This window comes from Schistocerca americana, chromosome 7, assembly GCF_021461395.2.
Source record: "Schistocerca americana isolate TAMUIC-IGC-003095 chromosome 7, iqSchAmer2.1, whole genome shotgun sequence".
Taxonomy (NCBI): domain Eukaryota; kingdom Metazoa; phylum Arthropoda; class Insecta; order Orthoptera; family Acrididae; genus Schistocerca; species Schistocerca americana.
The window spans coordinates 215,947,486-215,969,685 of record NC_060125.1 but is presented as its reverse complement, the minus strand read 5'-3'; the positions used below and the strand labels follow the sequence as shown (position 1 = coordinate 215,969,685).

General features: G+C 41.5%; 1 protein-coding gene across 2 annotated transcripts in view; it reads left to right on the top strand.

The window, feature by feature from the left end:
* The window catches only part of LOC124621916 (N-acetylglucosamine-6-phosphate deacetylase), a 111,210-nt gene that overhangs the window by 51,301 nt on the left and 37,709 nt on the right, over positions 1–22,200 (top strand). Inside the window, exons 3-5 of one of the 2 annotated variants that reach the window (XM_047147420.1) lie at positions 2,773–2,907; positions 14,846–14,975; positions 15,066–15,154. In XM_047147420.1, coding sequence (XP_047003376.1) covers positions 2,773–2,907; positions 14,846–14,975; positions 15,066–15,154 — 354 coding nt within the window. The remainder of the gene's footprint in view (positions 1–2,772; positions 2,908–14,845; positions 14,976–15,065; positions 15,155–22,200) is intronic. The other variant, XM_047147421.1, reaches the window with a different exon arrangement.

The window sequence follows — 22,200 nt, the reverse complement described above, 5'->3', positions numbered from 1 at the left end:
GTCTTACATACACTGGTCAAGAGGGCTTATGCTGTTTCAGATTCTGATAATTTGATGCAGGAACTGGATTATCTTAAGGTTGCTTTCAGGCGAAATGGATATACTGATCATCAGATTGTCCATGGTTTTCCATTTGGACCACCATGTGAACCAACAATGGACACTTATCAATCAGTTGCTTTTTTACTCTTTGCAGTGAGTGTTTCTTTGAGAATTTTTGGAGTTCTCAGAAAATACAATATTGAAAGTGTCTTTTTGTCTTTGCCAAAAACTAGAGCCCTTCTTGGATGTGTTAAAAATTATATTGAACTGAGGAAGCCTGTAATATTTAAAATTCCCTATTATTGCGGAAAGGCATATATTGAGCAAACTATTTGTACGGTTCATGGCCAATGTGGGGAACATCAGTGTCACCCATGTTTGCTCCAGCCTGAAACGTCTGCTGTTGCTGACATTGTCTCAAAATATGCCATTTAAAGCGACGAAAATTATTGCTTCAGCTTCCTGTTTCTGTGATTGTGTGCTTAAAGAATCCATCGCAATACGACTATCCAATGGCATTACAGTATTAACAGAGACAGAGGATTTCCTTTAAGCAACATGTGGAATCCTATTTTATCAGATATAAAACAACAGTGGTGTGGTTTTCAATCAGCTGCATCTTAATTTGCCATTCGTAGCTTTTTTCAGTTTGTACTGCTGGTGCTGCTGCAAGTCTTTGCTTCACAAAGGACAGCCCTTTCACTTCTCGCACACATGCAGTGCCCTGTTCCCAGAGTGAAAGCGAGCCACTGTTTCTGCTGTTACCCCAATTGTGGTGTGATTGTGCACCTGCAATCTCACCTGAAGATGGTGGCCAGTTGGACCATTGAAGTATTGTGTCATCAGGACAATGAAATACGGCCACATATACGTAAAGGGCATCAACATTTATTATGCTGGAAAAATCTGTGTAATTACTGTGGGTATAGTATAACCCTACCACCCCTGGGGGTGGATGTAGGGGTGAGCAGCTGTGATATGTAAAAATGACTGATATTAATGCTGAATCCACAGTTTTCAGGGGTCGCTAAGCTCGCTGATGATGGCGCCAACGAATTTGCATCCCTAGAAGTAAGGGGAGTGTAGGGTGGGGGAGGAACCCAAAGACAGTGATTTATCAGCATACTTCCATAACAACTAAAGCAGTTTTTACAAACTAGGTACACATATCATTTGGGGAAAAAAGGTGACAGTAAGACAGCCATAGCATCCATATGACTGACTGTGAAGATGAATGGGTGACATAAAAGCATAGCTCATAAACACCTGAAGCAATTTCAACAAAATATGGCACACTGGACTCGCATTCGGGAGGATGATGGTTGAATCCCACGTCCGGCCATCCCGATTTAGGTTTTCCGTGATTTCCCTAAATTGTTCCAGGCAAATACCAGGACGGTTCCTCTGAAAGGGCACGGCCAACTTCCTTCCCTAATTCGATAAGACCGATGACCTCGCTGTCTGGTCTCCTCCCTCAAAACAACCCAACCCAACAAAATATGGTATATACATGATTCACTGTTTGTATATAAATACTGTGGGGATAAGATATGATAGAGATGAGAAATGACCTATTAGTATTTTTCTCCTGTATTTAGTTGATTTGGAATAATTTAATAGTATGAAACACAATCTGTCTCTTACTTGTGTTGTTCAGTTTTTCATGAGAATGATCACTGCAGTTAGCCAGGCAGAAAGCTAGTATGAAATATGGTCTTTGTTCTCATTGTGTAATACCACGACATATTCGTATAATGTAAAAGTGATCCACAAATGAATAAAACCACTACTGCAGAAAAGTAGCATTGTGTTGCCAGGAAATTTAGAGGATGGTAGCTGCCACGAGCTTCATCTGCATGGATGAAAGTGATGCCCTTTAGGTGATTACAGTACCATAACAGTTATTGTATAGTTCACAGAGCTGGTGCCCGAGATGTTAGTGGGCATGGATAAGATATTCCATTTTATGGACTATTAGCCATGCTATTGAACAGAACTACAATAAATAGATGTTTTTATCCATTAGAGCCCACCTCACCATTCTAAAAATGTACTGCACAAAGAGACACCCTTTTCAAGTTACCTGTTGTGGCCATTCACCACACACATCTGGTTGTTATTTTTTGTCCATCCTATGACAGTATATACAATTTGGTCCACATTGAGATTTGAATTGGATTGTGTTTCTAATTGGTTGGGGGGGGGGGGGGGGGCTGTTCTCATAATTGGGAAATTTTTCCTTTAGCGTCATTTGATCACTAATTATATTTCTAATTTCTTCTGTGCTTGTTACTAGTTCAGAATTTCCGTTACTTTTCTCTGCTTACACACACGTACAGTAAACAGTAGCTTTTTTCCTTATTTGTACATTGGAAGTAATATTGTCAGGCTGACTCTTGGGCTACTAATCCATTACTCCACTGCATTCTTTTCACTAAAGCTACATATTTGCCCATTATTGCAGTTGGTGACTCATGTCACAGTGTAATTGCATTTAAGAGCAACTGAAATATCCTCTAACAAGACTGCACACTAATGTTGAGACAAACAAACAGCCGAAAATTCTTGAAAAATATAAGTAATTTTTGTGCAGTCTTGCTAAATGTTGAATACAGCAAGCTGATAAAATCCTTGAATTGCATATTACAATGTACTTATATATCTTGATATATACCGCATTGAGCTAAAATTGTCTTTTTGCATGAACTTATGGGACAATACTTGCTGCAGGTACTACCAAGGCTGAAGAAACAAGCTGGTGGCCCAAAAGGAGCTACAGTTTTAGGTGTTCATGTAGAAGGACCCTTCATAAATCCTCTCAAGAAGGGTGCCCATCCAGAACAATTTATTAAGACATTCGAGAAGGTATGTTATTCAAATCGTACAGAAAAAAATCATTTTTACATTCAGATGATGTATCATAGAGTAAAGGGAAGTAAAGAAATGTTTGTCTTTTCTGTCCGTAATTACTATTAAATTGTTAAACATAACACGAATCCTGGTTATTATTTAAAAGACATTTAGAGAGCTATAAGCCATATCACATCAGATTAAATTGCTGTCTTATACTTTAAAACATGCTTTCTTTTGAAATTTAAAGCTGCATGAAAGGGAGGAAAATGAAGGAGGTGCAAGAAATATACAAATCTGTGTAATTAATGTGGTAAGAAATGAAAAGAAAACATGACTTGCAAATAAGCAAAATTTCATATGAATTACTTACAGTGGCCGTTTTTATTTGTGAAATGCAAGTAGCTGAAAACCTGGAATACTGTGAATATGGAAACACTTACATCTGTATCTAATGTGTCAAGAAATGTCGGGGAGGGGTAAAACAAGCTTGCAAGTATGCTTTTGAATTTCTATTGAAATATAAAGAGTGAGAAGCAAATAACATTTATATGGAGCTATGAAGACTAAATTTTTCAGTGTTGCAAGAGTGCAGCATACTATTTACATGCAGAACAGAATCATTCACAAATAAGAACATAAAAATATTTGAAGACTGTCAAAGCACAAATGATTGTTTTGGATTTGGAGATGATCAGTTCCACAGTGGTGGCTGAGATGTTGTAGAGTAGATCAACGTGCCTATTGTTGGCCACAGTTCTTGAGAAGACTAATCTGAATCTCATAGCCAAGTCAGTGTAGACAAGCAGTATCACTATCCAAAGCAGAGTTTGAGTACAGAGAGCATACAAGTTTGGAAATGATATTGATTTGAAGAAGTTTCTTGTTTACAAATGAGAGACTGGGCCTGGGGTTCCAGTGGTGGCATTTAACTGAGCCTGTCACATAGGGCAGTCATATATTCCTTTATGTAGTTGACCTCAGGCATGATATGTGCCTCTGTGGAAAGCGTGTCTCCAACCTAGTAGTTGCCTTGTGGCGTACATCAATGAGGAGTTCTACAGACCTAAAACCTCGAATTTGTTACAAAGGAACAGAAACGCCCTATTTTGTGCCAGCTATTATGGGGACAAAGAGGATGTAGTGGAAAATCCAGCAAAGGATCTGTCCCAGTTTCCACAGGGATTATGTCTCTCTTGATAAGCAGCGGCACAGGATGCACTTGATGGGTGTATCATATCATCTTCCCTCAGCCTCTAAGGGGATTGGTGTAAGAAAACTGCTGTACAGTTTGGATGGAAGGCTGGAGTAGAAACTTTCAGATGTGATGGGAATTGCTAGAATAGCTCTGACAGTGGCTCAATAGGCAGCAACTGGTGGTTGTGAGGACAAATTAGATTTTCGTGGTAGTCAGTGCACCTGCTCTCAGTGGCCACTGAGTAAAGCACAACCACAGCTTGAGTCTGTCTGGACAGGCAACACTAAGTGCAGGTTGAAAATAAGAACAAACAGTAAAAATATGGAAGAGTGTCACCCTGGGCAGACTCCCAAGACATTGGCACCAGAAGATGTCCAATTCTGTTGTCAGTGCACAAGTTCTAACAAGCAGGTTTCACCCTTTGGCACTGAGTTGTATTTGTACTCTTGTGACAGAGTGAATGCTAATCTCATCAGTGCCCATTTTACTGCCGTAGACCCTGCTGATCGAGAGTGCTGTGTCAACATTTGATTAATAGTTGAAAAAAAGCAGTAACAGTTGCTGTACACAGTTTTGTTTGCAAAAAGTTTGAAAAAATTGACTGTAAATTGCAAGCCATTAACAGCAAGAAGCAAGGGAGGTCAATCTGTACCAGGCTTAGAAAACCACAAAAGCTGGAGATTAAAGAAGCCTGATTCAGCCTTTGCAGAGCATTGCCTGAACAATAACCACAAATACACAATAGATGCACAAGACTTATAGACAGAGGAAAAGAGGGCCAAACTCAACCAATTAGAAATTTTAGAAATTGAAAGACAGATGTGTATATCCTCACCCCTATTATTAAATGAGCAAACCAAATTCAGTTATTCACCCCTTTTAGATGAGATCACAACCCCAGGATAGAAGCAAAGCTTTGGGCCCCAGTCCATCGTAGTTAAAAGTTCTTGGCTGATGCAGAACTTTAGTTGAGTCAGTATTGTGCAATTGCTGGCTGTGTAATAATGTATGTAATTTGTTAAAAAAATGGTCATTGGCATAGTTGTACATTAAGCTATGGTTCGATACCTTAAGAAGTTGAGATGATTATCTTTGCCTTGTCATCATGTTTATCTGTGCATTATCATCTTTGGAATCAGTAATGTACTTGAAAATGGGCTTATAACCTGAAACCTAGGTTGTGATGTAATATTAATTATAAAATTGTGAAACAAGGCCACAAACAGTGTTTGTTTAGTTAATTTGCAATGTTTCACCAAGAACCCACAGTTGATTCAATTAAAATGAACAAGAATAAAGTAGTTTAAGTAATTATTGGGAAGCTCTTTGTTTAATTTGTTATTATGTCTGTCTTCATGGTGGCAATTTGTCACAGCAGGGTGTAGTCCCTGAAGTAACTGTGCTTCCTGGCCTGCTTACATGGCCCCCTTGCATTAGCCGTGGCAGTGTGAATACTTATTCAGTTGTGTCTAAAAGTAGTGGTGGCACTATGGTCACTATTGTTTGACAATATGCATGGAGATGAGTGAAGGCTTGATTGATGATGTATTTTTAGTATCCAGGTCCGACACGGCTACTAAATCTGCACCCCCTTGAATTGGCCCAAAGGGCCAAAAGCATTCTGGTCAGCACAGTGCAGGTTGCTTAGCGTGTGATATCACAGTGCAGGCATAGGTAGGTGCTGTTAACGGCTGGTTTACTGTCTTCTGCTTTGGTCAGCCCTTGTGGGGGGGGGGGGGGGGGGATGGCATTGGAGATGCCAACTTCCATTGATGAGATTATTAGTCTTAGGGTGGAACTGCAAAAGAGCCACTCAAAACTTGTCAAAATGCCTTTGCCTAGTGATAGTGGCCATCTTAGTCTTCATGTGGGAGCTGATGGGCACCTGTCCTGGATAGCACAAGCATGACAGATTCATGTGTCATAACTTACGTCACAACTTGGGATCCCCCCAGGGGGTCCACAACTCTTTTGTGGATACGTGCGTAGCGAGCATGGGACCTCGAGCTAATGTGGCCCTCCTTCCTTTCCGGGCTGCATACCTTCCCTTTCCGCATCCTTCCCTCTCCCCCATCTTCGCCCCTCCTCCCCTCACCTCTGGCTCTTTCCTTCCCTTTCTCCCCCTCTGGGAGTATGGTTTGTGCCTACGTCCGGAGACGGACGCTCGTAAATGTACGGCATTCTTCGCCTTCTCTGCTTGTATGTCTTCATCCTTCCTTTGTCCTTCTCTTTTCCTTCCCTCTTCTCTTTACCCTTTTCTCCGCTGCGGCGTTTGAGACCTCTCCTCTTTCCTTTCCCTTTCTTTGTTTTTCCCTTTCTCTTTCTTCCTCCCTGTGCGTGTCTGAAGGCCGACCCACGCATTTTTGTGCGTAGCCGGTGACGGGGTAACGCGTAATTCCCCGCCCCGGGTAGACAGGTAGGACACGTACGTACCCCCTGGTAACAGCCAGGCCCAGGGAGGGGTGATTACCCGAGCTGATACCTTCCGAAAGTGCCGATCGGTCCCTCCGTCCGTTTGTCGGGAGGTGTGACCTGAGGTGTGAACAATCACCTAAGGCAGGAGTGCCCTCAGAGAGGGCCCCCACAAGGGAGGAGCGCACCATCGGAGACGCCGGTAATCATGGGGGATTCTTCCGCAATGGTTTCCTCACCTTCCACTATGTCTGCTCACAAGCGTAAGTTCACTGAGTCTCAGCCACAGACAGTTCTTCCATTGTTGCCACAGTTCCTTGTTGTTTCTCGGTCTGACGAAGGTCACGACTTCTCCACGGTCAACCCTTTCATTATTCAGAAGGGTGTCGACGCAATTGCAGGGCCTGTAAAGGCTTGTTCCAGATTACGGAATGGCACCTTGTTGTTAGAAAGAGTCAGTGCCCTCCAGGCACAAAAATTGCTGCGTACTTCGCTGCTCCACACCTTCCCTGTCCAGGTTGAAGCGCACCGCACTTTAAATTCCTCGCGTGGAGTCGTTTATACACGCTCCCTCGATGGATTGTCTGACGAAGAAATTCAGCACTACCTGTCTGACCAGGGCGTAACGGCTGTTCATAGAGTTATGAAAAGGGTTGACACGAACATCATTCCAACCCACACTGTCTTCTTGACATTTGATAAAGTTCAACTCCCATCGAAAATCAAAGCAGGCTATGAGATAATTTCCATTCGCCCTTACGTCCCAAACCCTACGCGTTGCTATCGGTGTCAGCGATTCAATCACACCAGCCAGTCCTGTTCCAATCCGGCCAAATGTGTTACGTGTGGCAAGGATGCCCATGAGGGTGCTTGTCCACCTCCATCCCCTCGCTGCATCAACTGTATGGGTGACCACGCTGCTTCCTCTCGAGATTGCCCCGTTTTTAAGGACGAAAAGCTCATCCAGGAAATCAGAGTGAAGGAAAAGGTGTCGACCTTTGCTGCTCGAAAATTATTCGCCAGTCGACAGCCCACCGTGCCTCAGACAGGAAAATACAGCACTGTCCTTGCTTCTCCTCGGCCAACAAAGGAGGCAGCCACGCAGACTTGCGACCTCACCTTTAGTGCCACGGTCGTCAGATCGGCCAGCGCAAAGATCGCCCGTTCAACCTCACCACTTTCGCCTGCCCACTCTATGGCTCACCCTTTGTCGGGTTCTGCTAAATCTCGAGCCCAAAGGTCAGACACCAAGACTTCGAAAAAAGAGCATACTCGTGAAGAGTTTTTACGTACCGCAGCTTCCCAACCATCGGTTCCTCCTTCATCTAAACATCATACTTCCAAGAAGACTACAAAGAAACCCAGTTCCTCTCCTTCTCCGCCAAGGCATGTCCCATCTACAGCACCACCTGGCGGAAATCGCCCTCGGCCGTCTTCTGTGTCGCCGAGGCGCACTGCTGGCGGCCGATCAACCGGCCGATCGCTGGTGGCAGGAGCTGCTCCTGAACAACCTATGGATCAGCCATTCCATGCTGTCGGTCGCAAGCTCTGAGCAGTCATTGAGTTGACAGCAACCTTGGTCACATTCCTCCATTTTCTGTTCACCCTATGTCCATTATCCACTGGAATATCCGCGGTATTCGAGCCAATCGGGATGAATTGTCGATCCTCTTACGATCCTACTCGCCGGTCATCTTCTGTCTTCAGGAAACAAAGCTGCGTCCCCATGACCGCTTTGTTCTCCCTCATTTTCAGTCCGTCCGATATGATCTCCCCTCTGTTGAAGGCACTCCAGCACATGGAGGACTCATGATTCTTCTCCATGATACTCTCCATTATCACCCAATCCACTTAAACACTTCCTTCCAAGCTGTCGCCGTCCGTCTTTCCCTTTCCGGATACACGTTCTCTCTTTGTACTGTATACATTCCATCGTCCACACCAATGGCACGAGCTGATCTCCTTCATCTTCTTGGTCAGCTTCCACCCCCCTATTTGCTGGTTGGGGACTTCAATGCCCACCACCCACTTTGGGGATCTCCACATCCTTGTCCACGTGGCTCACTATTGCTAGACGTCTTCCACCAAGCGGATCTAATTTGCCTCAGCACTGGGGTCCCTACATTTTTGTCTGCCTCCACGACAAATTTATCTCATTTGGACCTTGCGGTCGGTACTGTTCCGCTAGCTCAGCGCTTCGAATGGTTCGCCCTTGATGATACACACTCGAGTGACCACTTTCCATGTGTCCTTAGACTGCAGCTTCAACTGCCATATATGCGACCGCGACGCTGGAAGTTTGCCCAAGCTGATTGGACACTTTTTTCGTCTCTAACGACATTCGATGACCATCACTTTCCCAGCGTCGACGATGAGGTCACACATATTACCGACGTTATTCTTACAGGTGCGGAACGTTCAATACCACGCACCTCCGAATTGCCCTGGCACCCCCCAGTTCCTTGGTGGAACGAGGCATGCCGTGATGCACTACGTGAGCGGCCCCATGCTCTCCGCGTTTTCCGCCACCATCCTACTTTGGCCAACTGTATCCGCTATAAGCAGTTCCGTGCGCAATGCCGTCGTGTCATCTGCGATAGCAAGAAGGCAAGCTGGAAATTCTTTATTAGCTCATTTAACACCTTCACTCCCTCCTCGGAAGTTTGGAGTCGGCTTCGACGGTTCTCAGGCGCGCCTAGTTTCTCCCCGGCCTCTGGGCTCACTGTCGCGCATGATACATTAGTGGACCCTGTCGCAATTTCTAACTCATTGGGTCAGCACTTTGCTGAGATTTTGAGCTCTTCAAATTACCCGCCAGCGTTTCTCCCGAAGAAACGTGCAGCAGAAGTGCGACCTCTTGCTTTCTCCTCTCAAAATCGCAAAAGCTACAATACTGTTTTCTCCATGCGGGAACTCCAACATGCACTCTCTTCTTCTCGCTCCTCCGCCCCAGGACCGGATGGTATCCACGTCAAAATGTTGCTGCATTTATCAACCCATAGTCTGCGTTACCTCCTTCGCCTTTATAATCGAATTTGGACCGACAGTACTTTTCCCAGACGATGGCGGGAAGCTATCGTCGTTCCTGTTCCGAAACCTGGAAAGGACAAACATCTCCCCTCTAGCTATTGCCCCATTTCTCTCACGAGTGGTGTCTGTAAGGTTTTGGAGCGTATGGTGAATTACCGTTTAGCGTGGTGGCTGGAATCCCGCAGTCTTTTAACACCTGCCCAATGCAGATTCCGAAAGCATCGTTCTGCAGTTGACCATCTTGTTGCTCTCTCCACTTATATCATGAACAATTTTCTCCGGAAACGCCAAACAGTAGCAATATTTTTTTATCTGGAGAGAGCATACGATACCTGTTGGAGGACAGGCATCCTCCGCACACTGTTCTCTTGGGGCTTTCGAGGTCGGCTGCCCCTTTTTCTTCGCGACTTTATGGCAGAGCGCACATTTAGGGTGTGGGTGAACACTACTCTCTCCCGTACTTTCTCCCAAGAAAACGGGGCACCCCAGGGCTCCGTGCTGAGTGTTGTACTGTTTGCCATTGCCATAAATCCAATTATGGATTGTCTCCTTCCTGATGTCTCTGGCTCCCTCTTTGTGGACAATTTTGCGACCTACTACAGCTCTCAACGGACCAGCCTTCTTGAACGACGTCTTCAAGGATGTCTCGATCGCCTCCACTCTTGGAGCATCGAAACCGGCTTCCGTTTTTCTCCCAGTAAGACCGTTTGTGTTAATTTTTGGCGACGTAAGGAGTTTCCTCTGCCCTCCTTACATCTAGGTCCTGTCAACCTTCCGTTTTCAGACGTCACTAAATTCTTGGGTCTTATGTTTGACAGAAAACTTTGCTGGTCCTCCCACGTTTCCTATCTTTCGGCTCGCTGTTTGCGATCCCTCAACACCCTCCGTGTCCTGAATGGTACCTCCTGGGGAGCGGACCGAGTGGTCCTTCTCCGCCTTTATCGCGCCTTAGTGCGCTTGATATTGGACTATGGAAGCATAGTCTACTCCTCTGCTCGGCCGTCTATTCTTCGGCGTCTCGACTCTATCCACCACCGTGGATTACGTTTAGTGTCTGGAGCTTTATACACCAGCCCTGTGGAAAGCCTTTATGCTGAGACTGCTGAACCTCCGCTGTCCAATCGGCGAGCAGTCCTTCTGAGTCGTTATGCTAGCCATCTGTCTTCCATGCCTGCTAATCCAGCCCATGACATTTTTTTCGACGCCTCCTTTGATATAGGGTATGCAGGCCGCCCCTCCTCCCTACTACCACCGAGAGTCCGCTTCCATCAACTGCTCCATTCTCTTTCCTTCCACTTTCCTAAAACCTTCTTGACAACTTGGGGTACAGCACCGCCTTGGCTCCATCCCCGGATCTGCCTGCTCCGTGACCTTTGTCGATTTCCCAAGGATGGTACCCCTTCACTTGTTTATCGTCGGGCATTTGCTGCTCTATGTGCACAAATGACGGACGCCACATTTATTTACACTGACGGCTCGTAAACATCGTTAGGTGTAGGGAGTGCCTATATTGTTGGCGACACCCCAAATCACTTTCGGCTTCCCGACCAGTGTTCGGTTTATACTGCGGAGCTTTACGCTGTTCTCCAGGCTGTCCACTACATCCGCCACCATCAGCGGATACAATACGTTATCTGCTCAGATTCTCTCAGCTCTCTCCTCAGTCTCCAAGCTCTTTATCCTGTGCACCCTCTGGTCCACCGGATTCAGGACTGTCTGCGCTTGCTCCACCTGGGGGGTGTCTCGGTGGCGTTCCTCTGGCTCCCGGGACACGTTGGTATCTGTGGAAATGAGGCGGCCGATATTGCAGCCAAGGCTGCAGTCTCTCTTCTTCGGCCAGCTATTCAATCGATTCCCTTCGCTGATCTACGGAGCGTTTTATGTCGTCGTGTTGTTCATTTATGGCACGCGCATTGGTCGACACTTCCCCATAATAAATTGCGGGACGTGAAAGCTCTTCCTTGTGCTTGGACCTCTTCGTCCTGAACGCGTCGTCGGGAGGAGGTAATTTTAACTAGACTCCGGATAGGGCACTGTCTTTTTAGCCATCGACATCTTTTAAGCGGCGATCCTCCCCCACTCTGTCCTCACTGGTTTCAGCTGTGGACGGTAAGACACCTTTTAATTGAGTGCCCCTATTTTAATCCGTTACGCTCCCGTCTACAGCTATCGCCTGATATATCGTCGATTTTAGCAGATGACACGCGCTCAGCGTTCTCAAGTTTATGAGTGTCAGTGCAATGACGTCAGTCATTTGAAGCTTTTTTTGGGTACAACCAACCCCTTTCTGTAGTGGATTTTTAAGCCTTCCTTCTGCTTTTAGTTTCTCCAATTTCATAACTTTCGTTCCCGTTGCTGCTGGTTTCCATTTTCGGTTTTTTACTGTTTCCTAAGTCACGGACCGGGCACTAATGACCATAGCAGTTTTGCACCAAAAAAAAAACCCTACAACTTGGGATGCCACAACTGTAAGCAAGTGGTGGCTGTGATGAGCCAGAATGGATCCGTGAATTGATCATGAAGTGGTCCCAAACGTGTATGTTCACAATGCAGTCCTGTCTTAGAACACTGTGGTATTATCTTCCTTTTTGCTCTGTCAGTGGGAATGGCAGATTGAGGGGTGTCCATTGAAGACAGATGTGAAACAGCTTGACCAAAGTGTTGCCATAAATGGGCATTGCTCTGTATGTTGCTAAGAAACTGCTTAAAGATCTTTCAGAAGTGGCCACGAAGTTCTTCAACCATTTGAATTTTAAGAAGCACACAAATCCCTCTGCAGTGCCTTTGGATGTGGAGTGAAATTGTAGCATGGTTAGATGTCTGATGCCATTGTGGGTGCAGAAGCACTTAATAGCGGCTTCCACAAATTGTGCTCCATAATTAGTCACCAGGGTACAGGGGTACCTCAATCGAGAAATTATTCAATGGAAACCTAGTAGTGAATTCCATGATGATATGCTGTAGCTTGACCACATATAGGAAATAGGACTATGAATCTATTACAATGAGCCACTCTGGATCCAAAAAATAGGTCCAGCAAGATCAGTGTGGAGACATTCCCATGGTTGTGTGAGCTCTGGCCATGGGGAAGAAGTTTGGGGAGGCAATGCTTGATGCATTTTGCATTTCTGACAATTCTGCTCAAGGCGTTTAATGTCTTCATACATTTTTGGACAGTAAACATACTTCCTTTCTAGATTATTCATCCCTATTACCCAGTGTGATCAGTGAAGAAATTTAAAATATGGTATTGTAAGTAGGGTAATATTACAACATTGTGTACATAATTTTCAGTTGTTAAGAGAAGCAAGCCCCTGAAAGCTTCCAATTGATATTATGCAAATCATTGCCAAAGATAGGGATGTTCTGCTACTGATAATATGTCTGGCCATTCATTTTGCATGTAATGCAGCACTTTATTGAGAATACAATCTTGATTTAAAGCTGTTGCTACATTGTGCAACATGATGGGGATCTCTTCCGAGGTTTGGAAGATGTTGGTGAAAGACATTGCATGTACTGTATATATACAGACCCTTTCTTTATTTGGTATAAGCTTTCTTGTTATTTCCAATAATTGGCATCTCTGTAAATGCTTTTTTGGTTTAAAAAAATCCAAGATACACTGTGGTTCAGATTCCACATTAACTGTTGGTTTTTGCACAACGGACTGGCTGAATCAGTTGCGCATAGTAAAATACTATTGTATTCAAATAATGTGTTATATTTTTAAAGACATGCCAGTACACAGGTTGTCCCACAAAGGGGTTTATTCTGTTTGAACTTTAATAACTCTATCAAAAATAATAAAAACTATGAGTTTTTAACCCACATAGCTGTCAAGACATTGCTGATGATATGTTGAAGATGTTCAAAATGTCCTTCGTTGACAGCAATACAATGTCTACAAAGCTGTGGAACATTTCAACACGTACATTACGGATGCCATTGGAATGGATACACAGGTAGTCGCAATTCTCTCTCCCATGTCATCCAGCATACAGGGTTTTCTGGCATAGATGGTGTCCTTCAGGGTTCCCCAGAGAAAGAAGACTAATGGTGTTTGATCGGAAGATCTGGTTGTAAACTCAACACTTCCTCATTGATCTGTCAATCCCTCAACAAATGTTTCATCCAAAAAGTGCTGTACATTGCAATGGCAACGTGATGGTGCATTGTACTGTTGGGGGGAGGGGAGGGGGGGGGGGGGGGAATCTTCATCTCAGTATGTTTGATGTACAGCTGGTACAGTTTCATTCCTGCAACATGGTAAGATTCTTGAACCTGTCACTGCTCCTTCAAAAACAAATGGCCGTACAAGTCCTCTGACAGACATACCACACCACACTGATAACACAGGAAGATTAATAGTTCATTCTTCCATAATGTGGGGATTGTATCTTGCTTGGAACACACGATTATAGTAATAGATGGTTCCATTCAATTTAAATGTCATCTCATCAGACCAAACAATGACATCAGTTAACTGTTCAGTATTGCGAATCCATTCACAAAATTTGAGACACCTATCCAGATTGTCCTCACTGATCATGTGAAGCACCTTGAGAATGTAGGGTTTTCACTTTGCTTGCTTTAAAATGAGGTAAACACTTTTTTTGCTTACATCTGATTCATTTGTAGCTGGTCATGTGGACTTCTTTGGGGATTCCGTGAAAGATTGTACTACTAGGCCTATCCCTCTTTTGTCTGCTACTGATTTCTTCCTGCCATACTGTCACTTCTTCAACTCATGCACACTTCCTTCCCTCTCAAATCTGTCACATAGTTTCATTATCTTTCATCTGACAGTGGTGTAAATCAAACCCTGCCCACCATTGCGTCTGAACTTCTTTCATATGTTCATATTTTCAATAATACTTTAAAATACACTTTCTTTGCTCTAAGGGCAACTTTCTAGCCATACTGTTATTTAAATGTAGTTACTGGCAACTGAAAATAAACAAAAGAAAAACAAATGAATGGCTACACTCGCTAGCCATGAGAGCACCATAGAATCACAGTTGGATCAGGTTATCATTAATACCTCCTCAGTTAAAGTTCAATCAGTGTAAACCCCCTTTGTGGGAGCCACTGTATAGGTTGTTGTGGTACTTATGGACGTGCCCATGGATGCCTTTTCCAGGTGCAGCTGCTTGAGTGTGACATATGTAATAGTGAAGGAATTTAGAGATTGGACAACTATGTGAAGTGTTAGTAAGTTGAGTAGCTGATTCACATATTATGTGGATAATATTCAGTGTTATGAAATGCATTCTAAATGGCTATTGTTATACACTACTTTTAACGTTTTAGGGATTTGATTCAGTTCTGGAAACTTATGGATGTTTGGACAATGTGAGAATTGTTACTGTAGCTCCAGAGCTAGAAAAAGCCCCTGAAGTTATCGAGAAATTTGTGGAAAGAGGCATTACGGTTTCTTTAGGTATGTATACTGCACATTTGTCTTTGTCATTCATTTCAGTTTGCCAACTTAGATATTACCTTACAGTTTTTTTTTTTTTTTTCCCTGCAGGACATTCTATGGCAAGTCTTGGTGAAGGAGAAGCTGCTGTGAAACATGGGGCTTCATTTATCACTCACTTATTCAATGCTATGCTGCCAGTAAGTTACAGTTCTGCACAAGATGAATTATGTCTGAATGTACCTGTGTTCTCTGCTTTAGACTTATGTTTTTCATTTTTTTTATGCATAAGGTGTAGGTAACATGAAAACTTATGTACACAGAAAGCAAAGAATGTACACAGTAAGACAGAAGGGGCACAACAGTGAGCAATGAAGTTAGAATTTTTAAAATCAGTGCTTCATTTAATCAAAACTCAAAGCAAGAAAATATATGCTCTGCTTCATTTCACACAGTTTGAATTTTATTGTTTAACTCTAGTTTGTTTAGTTTGAGCTTTGAATCCACATCTAGTTTTAGCATGTAATTTCTTTAATCCTTCATGAGTTTCCTAACAGGAATTAAAAACGGCTCCCACCCTCTTTTCACAACATTGTACAATTGTCTCTCTTTTAGCTTTACATACTTTGCTGACAGTTTTTATTTATGCATCCACTTCTTCAGTTACTTCATGTAATTTATTTTCAAAACGGGTTTTCACGGAGTCTCTCTTTCTGTGTAAATTTGTAATGTAACATTAATTACACAAACTCTAGTTTTAAACACAGACTATGAATATCATTTTTAAAATTCTTTTGATGTCACTACCATTCTTATTCATTTCTACCACAAAACTACTGATGGCTCTTTTACTACACATGTTTTTACTCACTTCAGTGAACATTTTTGTGAATCTCTGACACATTCACCATGATTAACACTTGAATGTTTAGAAATGATGCCCTAGATCTTTCATCACTCACCTCACTGTCAGAACATTCACTACAGAAGATATTTCTTGTAATTTCACCCCCTATCATCATCAAGTTCACTTTTAATTACTACTTTTGTTCCCTTCCAAAATGTAGTTCTTGATCCCTGTTCTCAAACATACTGTTTTCAAAAGGTTCACTTTTAATGTTTAACACTTTAACACTGTGTTTTCTTTCGTTGTCACTCATATAGGCAAACAGTTGATCATACTTAGTAAACAATAACACTTTACCTTAAACTGTTCCCGCATTGGTTGCTGCTGCCATTTGTTACTGCTGTCTGCATACTGCTCCTCCACATAATTGTTGTGTCAGCTCACCATGTTGTTTACTGCTGGACTCTGCTGATTGGCTGTTTTATCATTGAAGGCGGCATTGGTACCCTCAGCTTCTCATTGATTGACAAATGTGAATTCATTATGGCAGCATCCATTTACTATCTGTTGTTGCAACATCGCAATTAATCTATTATCATTAATGTTTTGTGCACTGTTGTATTCTCTACCTCAGCACAGTTTTTTGTAATTTGTCTCATATAAGATGTTTACTGCTATTGTGACCTCCAGGTCACACATTCGAATGTAACTTTTGATATTAACTTCACTGTCCACAAGTTTATAAATTTTTCCATGTATCACTGCCCTTACACGTGAGAAGTAGTTGCAGGTAGATGTCCTCACATGGCAGCACCATTCGAGAAAGTGCCTGCTGCTTTGTTCAATTATGCCCCCGGAGTCTTAGTGATCAAAGTCTTGTAGAATAGCTATAAACTGATTTCTAAAAATGGTGCCAGTGAGATGCGCTACCCAGATTTCCAAGTAACATGGCTTTTTTCACTTTTATTACAACCAAAAACACTGCAGTGGCCAGTTTGGTTGCTTATCAAATGTTTCTTTGCAATAAGACACCCGCACTTTCCTACGACTCAGTATCCCAGTGACAAATACAATCGCTGTCTGAACACAATATTTGCAGAACACAGTGGTTGTAAATCATTTAAACAGCGCACGCATTCAAGTTTTGATTCAGTCCCCAAGTTGACTGAACATGATGTGCAAATCACGTTAGCAGTCTGAAGTAAAACACATTCATCTGTTAAAAAGGCTTCATGAAAGTACATCCATTATTCCAAACACATTTGCTGGTCATATATACACAGTTCTATGCTTTTCATAGAAATGATAACATTTAACTTCGCGAATGTCAACATGATAAATCATCCACATTGTAGAGATAGAACATAAATGTGGTTTCTTGGGGTCTCACATGGCTTTTGGGTGGGTATTAGCAGGTATCCAGATCCTTTCAAAATAGGTAGGTTTTGCTCATTGACTCACTCGGCTGGGACTCACTCAATGTATTTTTGCACAGATGTTACACGTTTACTTCCTGACAGTGGGCTTTTTTGCACACAGGTGTTACCATTGCTATATCTGAGCTCAGACTGAAAATTTTCAGTCGTGTTCGACATATTAAAGACTTGTGTATAAAAATTTGCAATTGTGGATACTACATACTCATTTGAAAAATGACTAGGTAGATTTTTACCACTCAGAATGGACTGTTGAGTGTTATCAGTAATTTTGTTTATGAAATGTATGGTGTGTAGGAAATTAGGAAAGTTTACAAAATCATTTTATGCATCTGTGTTAGGAATACTGTATTTATGAGTACAAGTGCCATATTGAAAATTACAGAAAATTGTGCAAAATTAATTTATGACATAATCAATTAGTGAAGTATGTCATCTTCTGCATAAAAATTAGGTCAACAAAAGTATAATGGTAAAGGTCAGAATCTGACAAGCACAGAAGCAAAATCGACAGTACATAACATAGCTATACCGGAAATATAATGTTAATTATCTCATAAGTTAATTAGTTTCACAGAAATTGAAATAAGTCACTGGAAAGTTAAATTGAAATAAGTTACTGAAAAGTGTAATGCCATTTTTCTAATTAGCTGTATTACTGTCCATAAATATGTACTGTCTCACATGGAAATTGCCAAGTCGAACTGTGGTAAAAGGTTTTATTCATCATATCTTTTGATTAATAGATTTTCTTGCAAATTAGATTTGTCATAGCAGTCAGTATGTTAAAAATAATGCTTTGAGTAACGAATTTAAGTGGGGAAAAGTTTAGTTAAGATTTTGAAATATTTGAGTGCCTTACACAAGTATACTACTTAGAAAGTGTATGGAAACTGAAAAACAAATCAAATAAAAAAAATTAATTATTAGTAGATTTGCAATAAGAGCAGATGGAAGATTCCGTCTTGCTCTCTTTCAGCTGCAATCAGTGTTGATGAATGTCAAGAAGTTGCATCATGCCACTTCCCATCCGAACATTTCGCTCGCCTGCTGCAGCTTGTACCAAAAATTTCTTCTTCTGCTACTCCAAACTGAATGTCCACTCTTTTCATGGGCCACCTGCCATATCACTGGTTTCCTTTCTTTTCATGAATGTCCACCATATCTAGCAATTTTTAACAATACTGCTTCTGAATGGCTGAAATTTTCTTTCCATTTCATATGTGGCATTTCATAGTGACAACTTCCATACAAGTTTAGCCAAAATCACTAAGTTTGTCAGTCATGGTCTCATTACTGCTGGTTCCTCATTCACATAATGTTCGGGGGCCAGATTTCCGGGAACTTCAGTTGTACATGGGGCATTTGTTCTTGAATATGTTGCCCTGACTGTAGCAAACTGAGTGACGCAGTCAGCAGTTCCTTGTATGGCTTAAGCAGCCCTGTGCATTGTGGCTGTGTGGCTATGTATGCCGTCCACCAACAGCAATCTCAACAGAGCAAAGACAAAGCAGAAATGGCAATGTCTCTTTGACTCAAGCTACCAAACGCATTTAGTATCATTACAAGATCTGTTATAACAATACTATTTGTAATAACAATGCTGAAGCAAACTTGCAATGTTGATAGATGATGGGACACTATTCCAAGGAGAAAGATTTGCACCTAGAAGCTAAAGCTAAAAGACAATGGTAACACTAAATTGAAAAATGTTGAATCAATAGTGTTAATTGATATTGGAAAAGTCTTCTTAACAGATAAAATGCAAAAAAATTCAGTAGGTTGAATTAGAGGGAGGGGGAGGATGAGGGGGGGGGGGGGGGGGGGGTAGGAAGGAAGAAAGGAATCCTATTTCAAAGTTTGTACTAAAAGATAAGTTATGCTCCCAAACAGGTATGGTTGTGATCTTGCAAGTGTATTACATCCAGTGTTGTATGACTTAACAAAGTTGGAAGTAAATGAATTTATGGAGCCTGGAACGTGTGTGTGTGTGTGTGTGTGTGTGTGTGTGTGTGTGTGTGTGTCACTGAAGATTTTGGTGTAATAATTGTGGAATCAAATGATGTGAGCAAAATTTAAGTATCTGGTGCATCTTCTGGCCTCAGGAGAAACGAGCAAGCCTTACACATTCAAATATGCTAATAGTGAGTACGCCAAATCAATATGGTTTGATGTTATTTAAAACTGATATTAAATGGAAAGTGCTCTGTGCCCATTCCAGTATTGTGTTGCTCATAATTGCAAGTATTTCTAAAGGGACCATCACACTAGACATTGTCACCATTTAATTACTTTAGGAAAGTAATCTTACTTAATTCAATTGCAAAAGTGAGATGTCATAAGTCGAAGTCCTAGAAAGCTATCTATAGTCTTAAATTTGTGCTTCTCTTTTAGGCAAAATTGTAAAGATGTTGGCTAAGCAGTCTACTTTCATTGGAAATTTAGCCAATGAGTTAGTTACTGATTATTATCTTCCCTGTGCGAAATAAACTTCTGGGACTTGAACTACTTTTATAGGTGCTACAGTGTGATATACCTAATGAGCTCTGATTTAAGAAACATGAACACACTTCAGTTGGCTTTAAACTTTTAATGGGTTATTTAGATCAAACACACACAATTGTAGTGTGTCCATACTATAAGTGACATTAACCATAAGTTTAATGCCATAGGCATTATTGTCAATGTACTGTGCCCCTAAACTGTTGTAACAGTGTATGCGAAACATATGCTTAATCTGTAAATTATATTTACTTAGATATAAGAGACATAAAATTTTAATTTTTGATAGTATCAATACTGATGTGATGGTAAAAAGTTTCAAAAACTAGTCATCTGTTGGATCCTCTAAATTCAAACCTTTCTTTTGCCTTAACAATAAACTTACCAGGCAGATTGTGTGTCTGGATAATGTTACCTCAAGTATTTACAAAGAAATTGTGATTTTTTAAATGTTGTTTAACCTTTGTGCTCTGACTATGATGGCATGTTCCTAAAATTGATTAGGTTTAAGGTAGGTCATCAACAACCAATAGAACCTGCGAACAACCAATAGAACCTGCAAAATGAGGCAATTAAAACATTCCATTGCAACACATTTCACATAAAGATCATTGAGCGGGGTCCCACTGTCAGGTAGAATGGGCCACAGGGCCGATTCTAGAAGTTGGTCAAGGGGGTGGCTAATGATGGTGGGGTTGGGGGAATGGAATATCACTTAACAAAAGGAAAGTTGGGGTCCTCCACCGACAAACTGGTAAAATTTGGTGTTGCTTAAAGTAGTTTTTGGTAACTGTTTTGGAGTTCAGGGTAAAAACATGTCTACAGAATGTGTGCACCCGGGAAAATAATACAATTTGACCCAGGTGTCCAGCGATTTCAAAGTTTTTGTCTGGGGTCAGCAATTTAAGTGTTGGTAGGCATACCTGGCAGATTTAGCTTTCTTGATTATTGTAAGTGGTACTCGTATGTTAATATACATCCACTGTATGTTAATAAATAATAAGATGCCCATTTTAAGTTTAATGTTATTTATTGGTTTAAATAGTAAGATATTTGCTGCTCTTATTCTTTTGTTAAAATATGTTTGAAATATGTTGCAACCTATATTGCTACATAATTATAAAAAAAAAGGTTGAATCTGTTGAAGTGCTGTATACACTGATTTCTGAAGCCATTTTATCTAGTGTAATATGATACTCCATTGGGGTGGGGGTGGGGGGGCCATAGCCCCCCCCCCCCTGCTACTGCCCCTGATGGGCCACTAAACAAAGTTTTTGATATTTGTTTCTTACTCTTACAACTGCCTTTACTGAATTTATTTATTTATTTATTTATTATTCAGCTAATTCAATCTATACAAGATGTAGCCTCTTTAAGTTATTAAATACATTTTTAAGAGATGTTTCCATGCATCTCTGTCCTCTGCTGTCTTCTGCCAGTTGAAGCCCACAACCTTCCTGAGTTCCTTATCCCAGCGATCAGGTGGTCTCACTGCTGGTCTTCGTTTTCCTCTGGGATTCCACTCTAAAACTGATTTTGTCCATCTTCCATCCTTCGTTTGTGCAATATGTCCTGCCCATTGCCATTTTAGAGTCTTAACCCATTCTATAATATCTTTTACTCCTGTTATTGCTCGAATGTCTTCACTTTTCTGTCGATCGTTCTTAGTGAGACCTAACATTGACCTTTCCATAGCTCTCCAAGCAGTTCTAAGTTTCCTTTTGAAAAAAGGATACCGTCTACTAATGTAAATCCTTGTTCTAGTGTAACTTGTATATAACCTAATCATGATAACACTTCTGTTAGTAGTGACACATAAGCACAATGTTGAAATATGCACTTTTGTTGTTTTAAGGCCACTCACCTTTGTTCCAACAACCCCCTCCCCTGCCCTTTATAGACACACACACACACACACACACACACACACACACACACACACACACAAACCTATTTCAGCCCGATGTTTTATACTCCTTGACCAATACAGTTATAGTTTTATTGAAATCTCCACTAAGTTGTATCATCATAATTTCTTCAGTTGTTTTCTTTAGTATTTTGATGAATATGTTCTCTACATTCTGCTTGCCAGCCTAATTTTATATGAAATTTCTTCATTTTTAATCTCATATTATGCACTAAAGGCTGACCATAAGTTAATTAACCATAGATTACTAAACACCATAAAATTTACAATTGCAGTAGGGTATAAAACAGGATATTTGGTACATGATTTGGTATGTAACATACCATTGGAGATCTAATAAGTGCTATTAACTAATGCATAAAGCATAAACTGTAAAATATAACTTCCTTTGAATAAATTTGTAGTAGTAGTAGAATTTACAATGGTTTAGTAGCAGTCCGTCTTTAGTTTTAAGCTATGTAAATTTACCCACATATTTTTTATATTGATAAACTAATGTTAGTTTTATGTGTATACATTCCCCTCCTGCCCCCC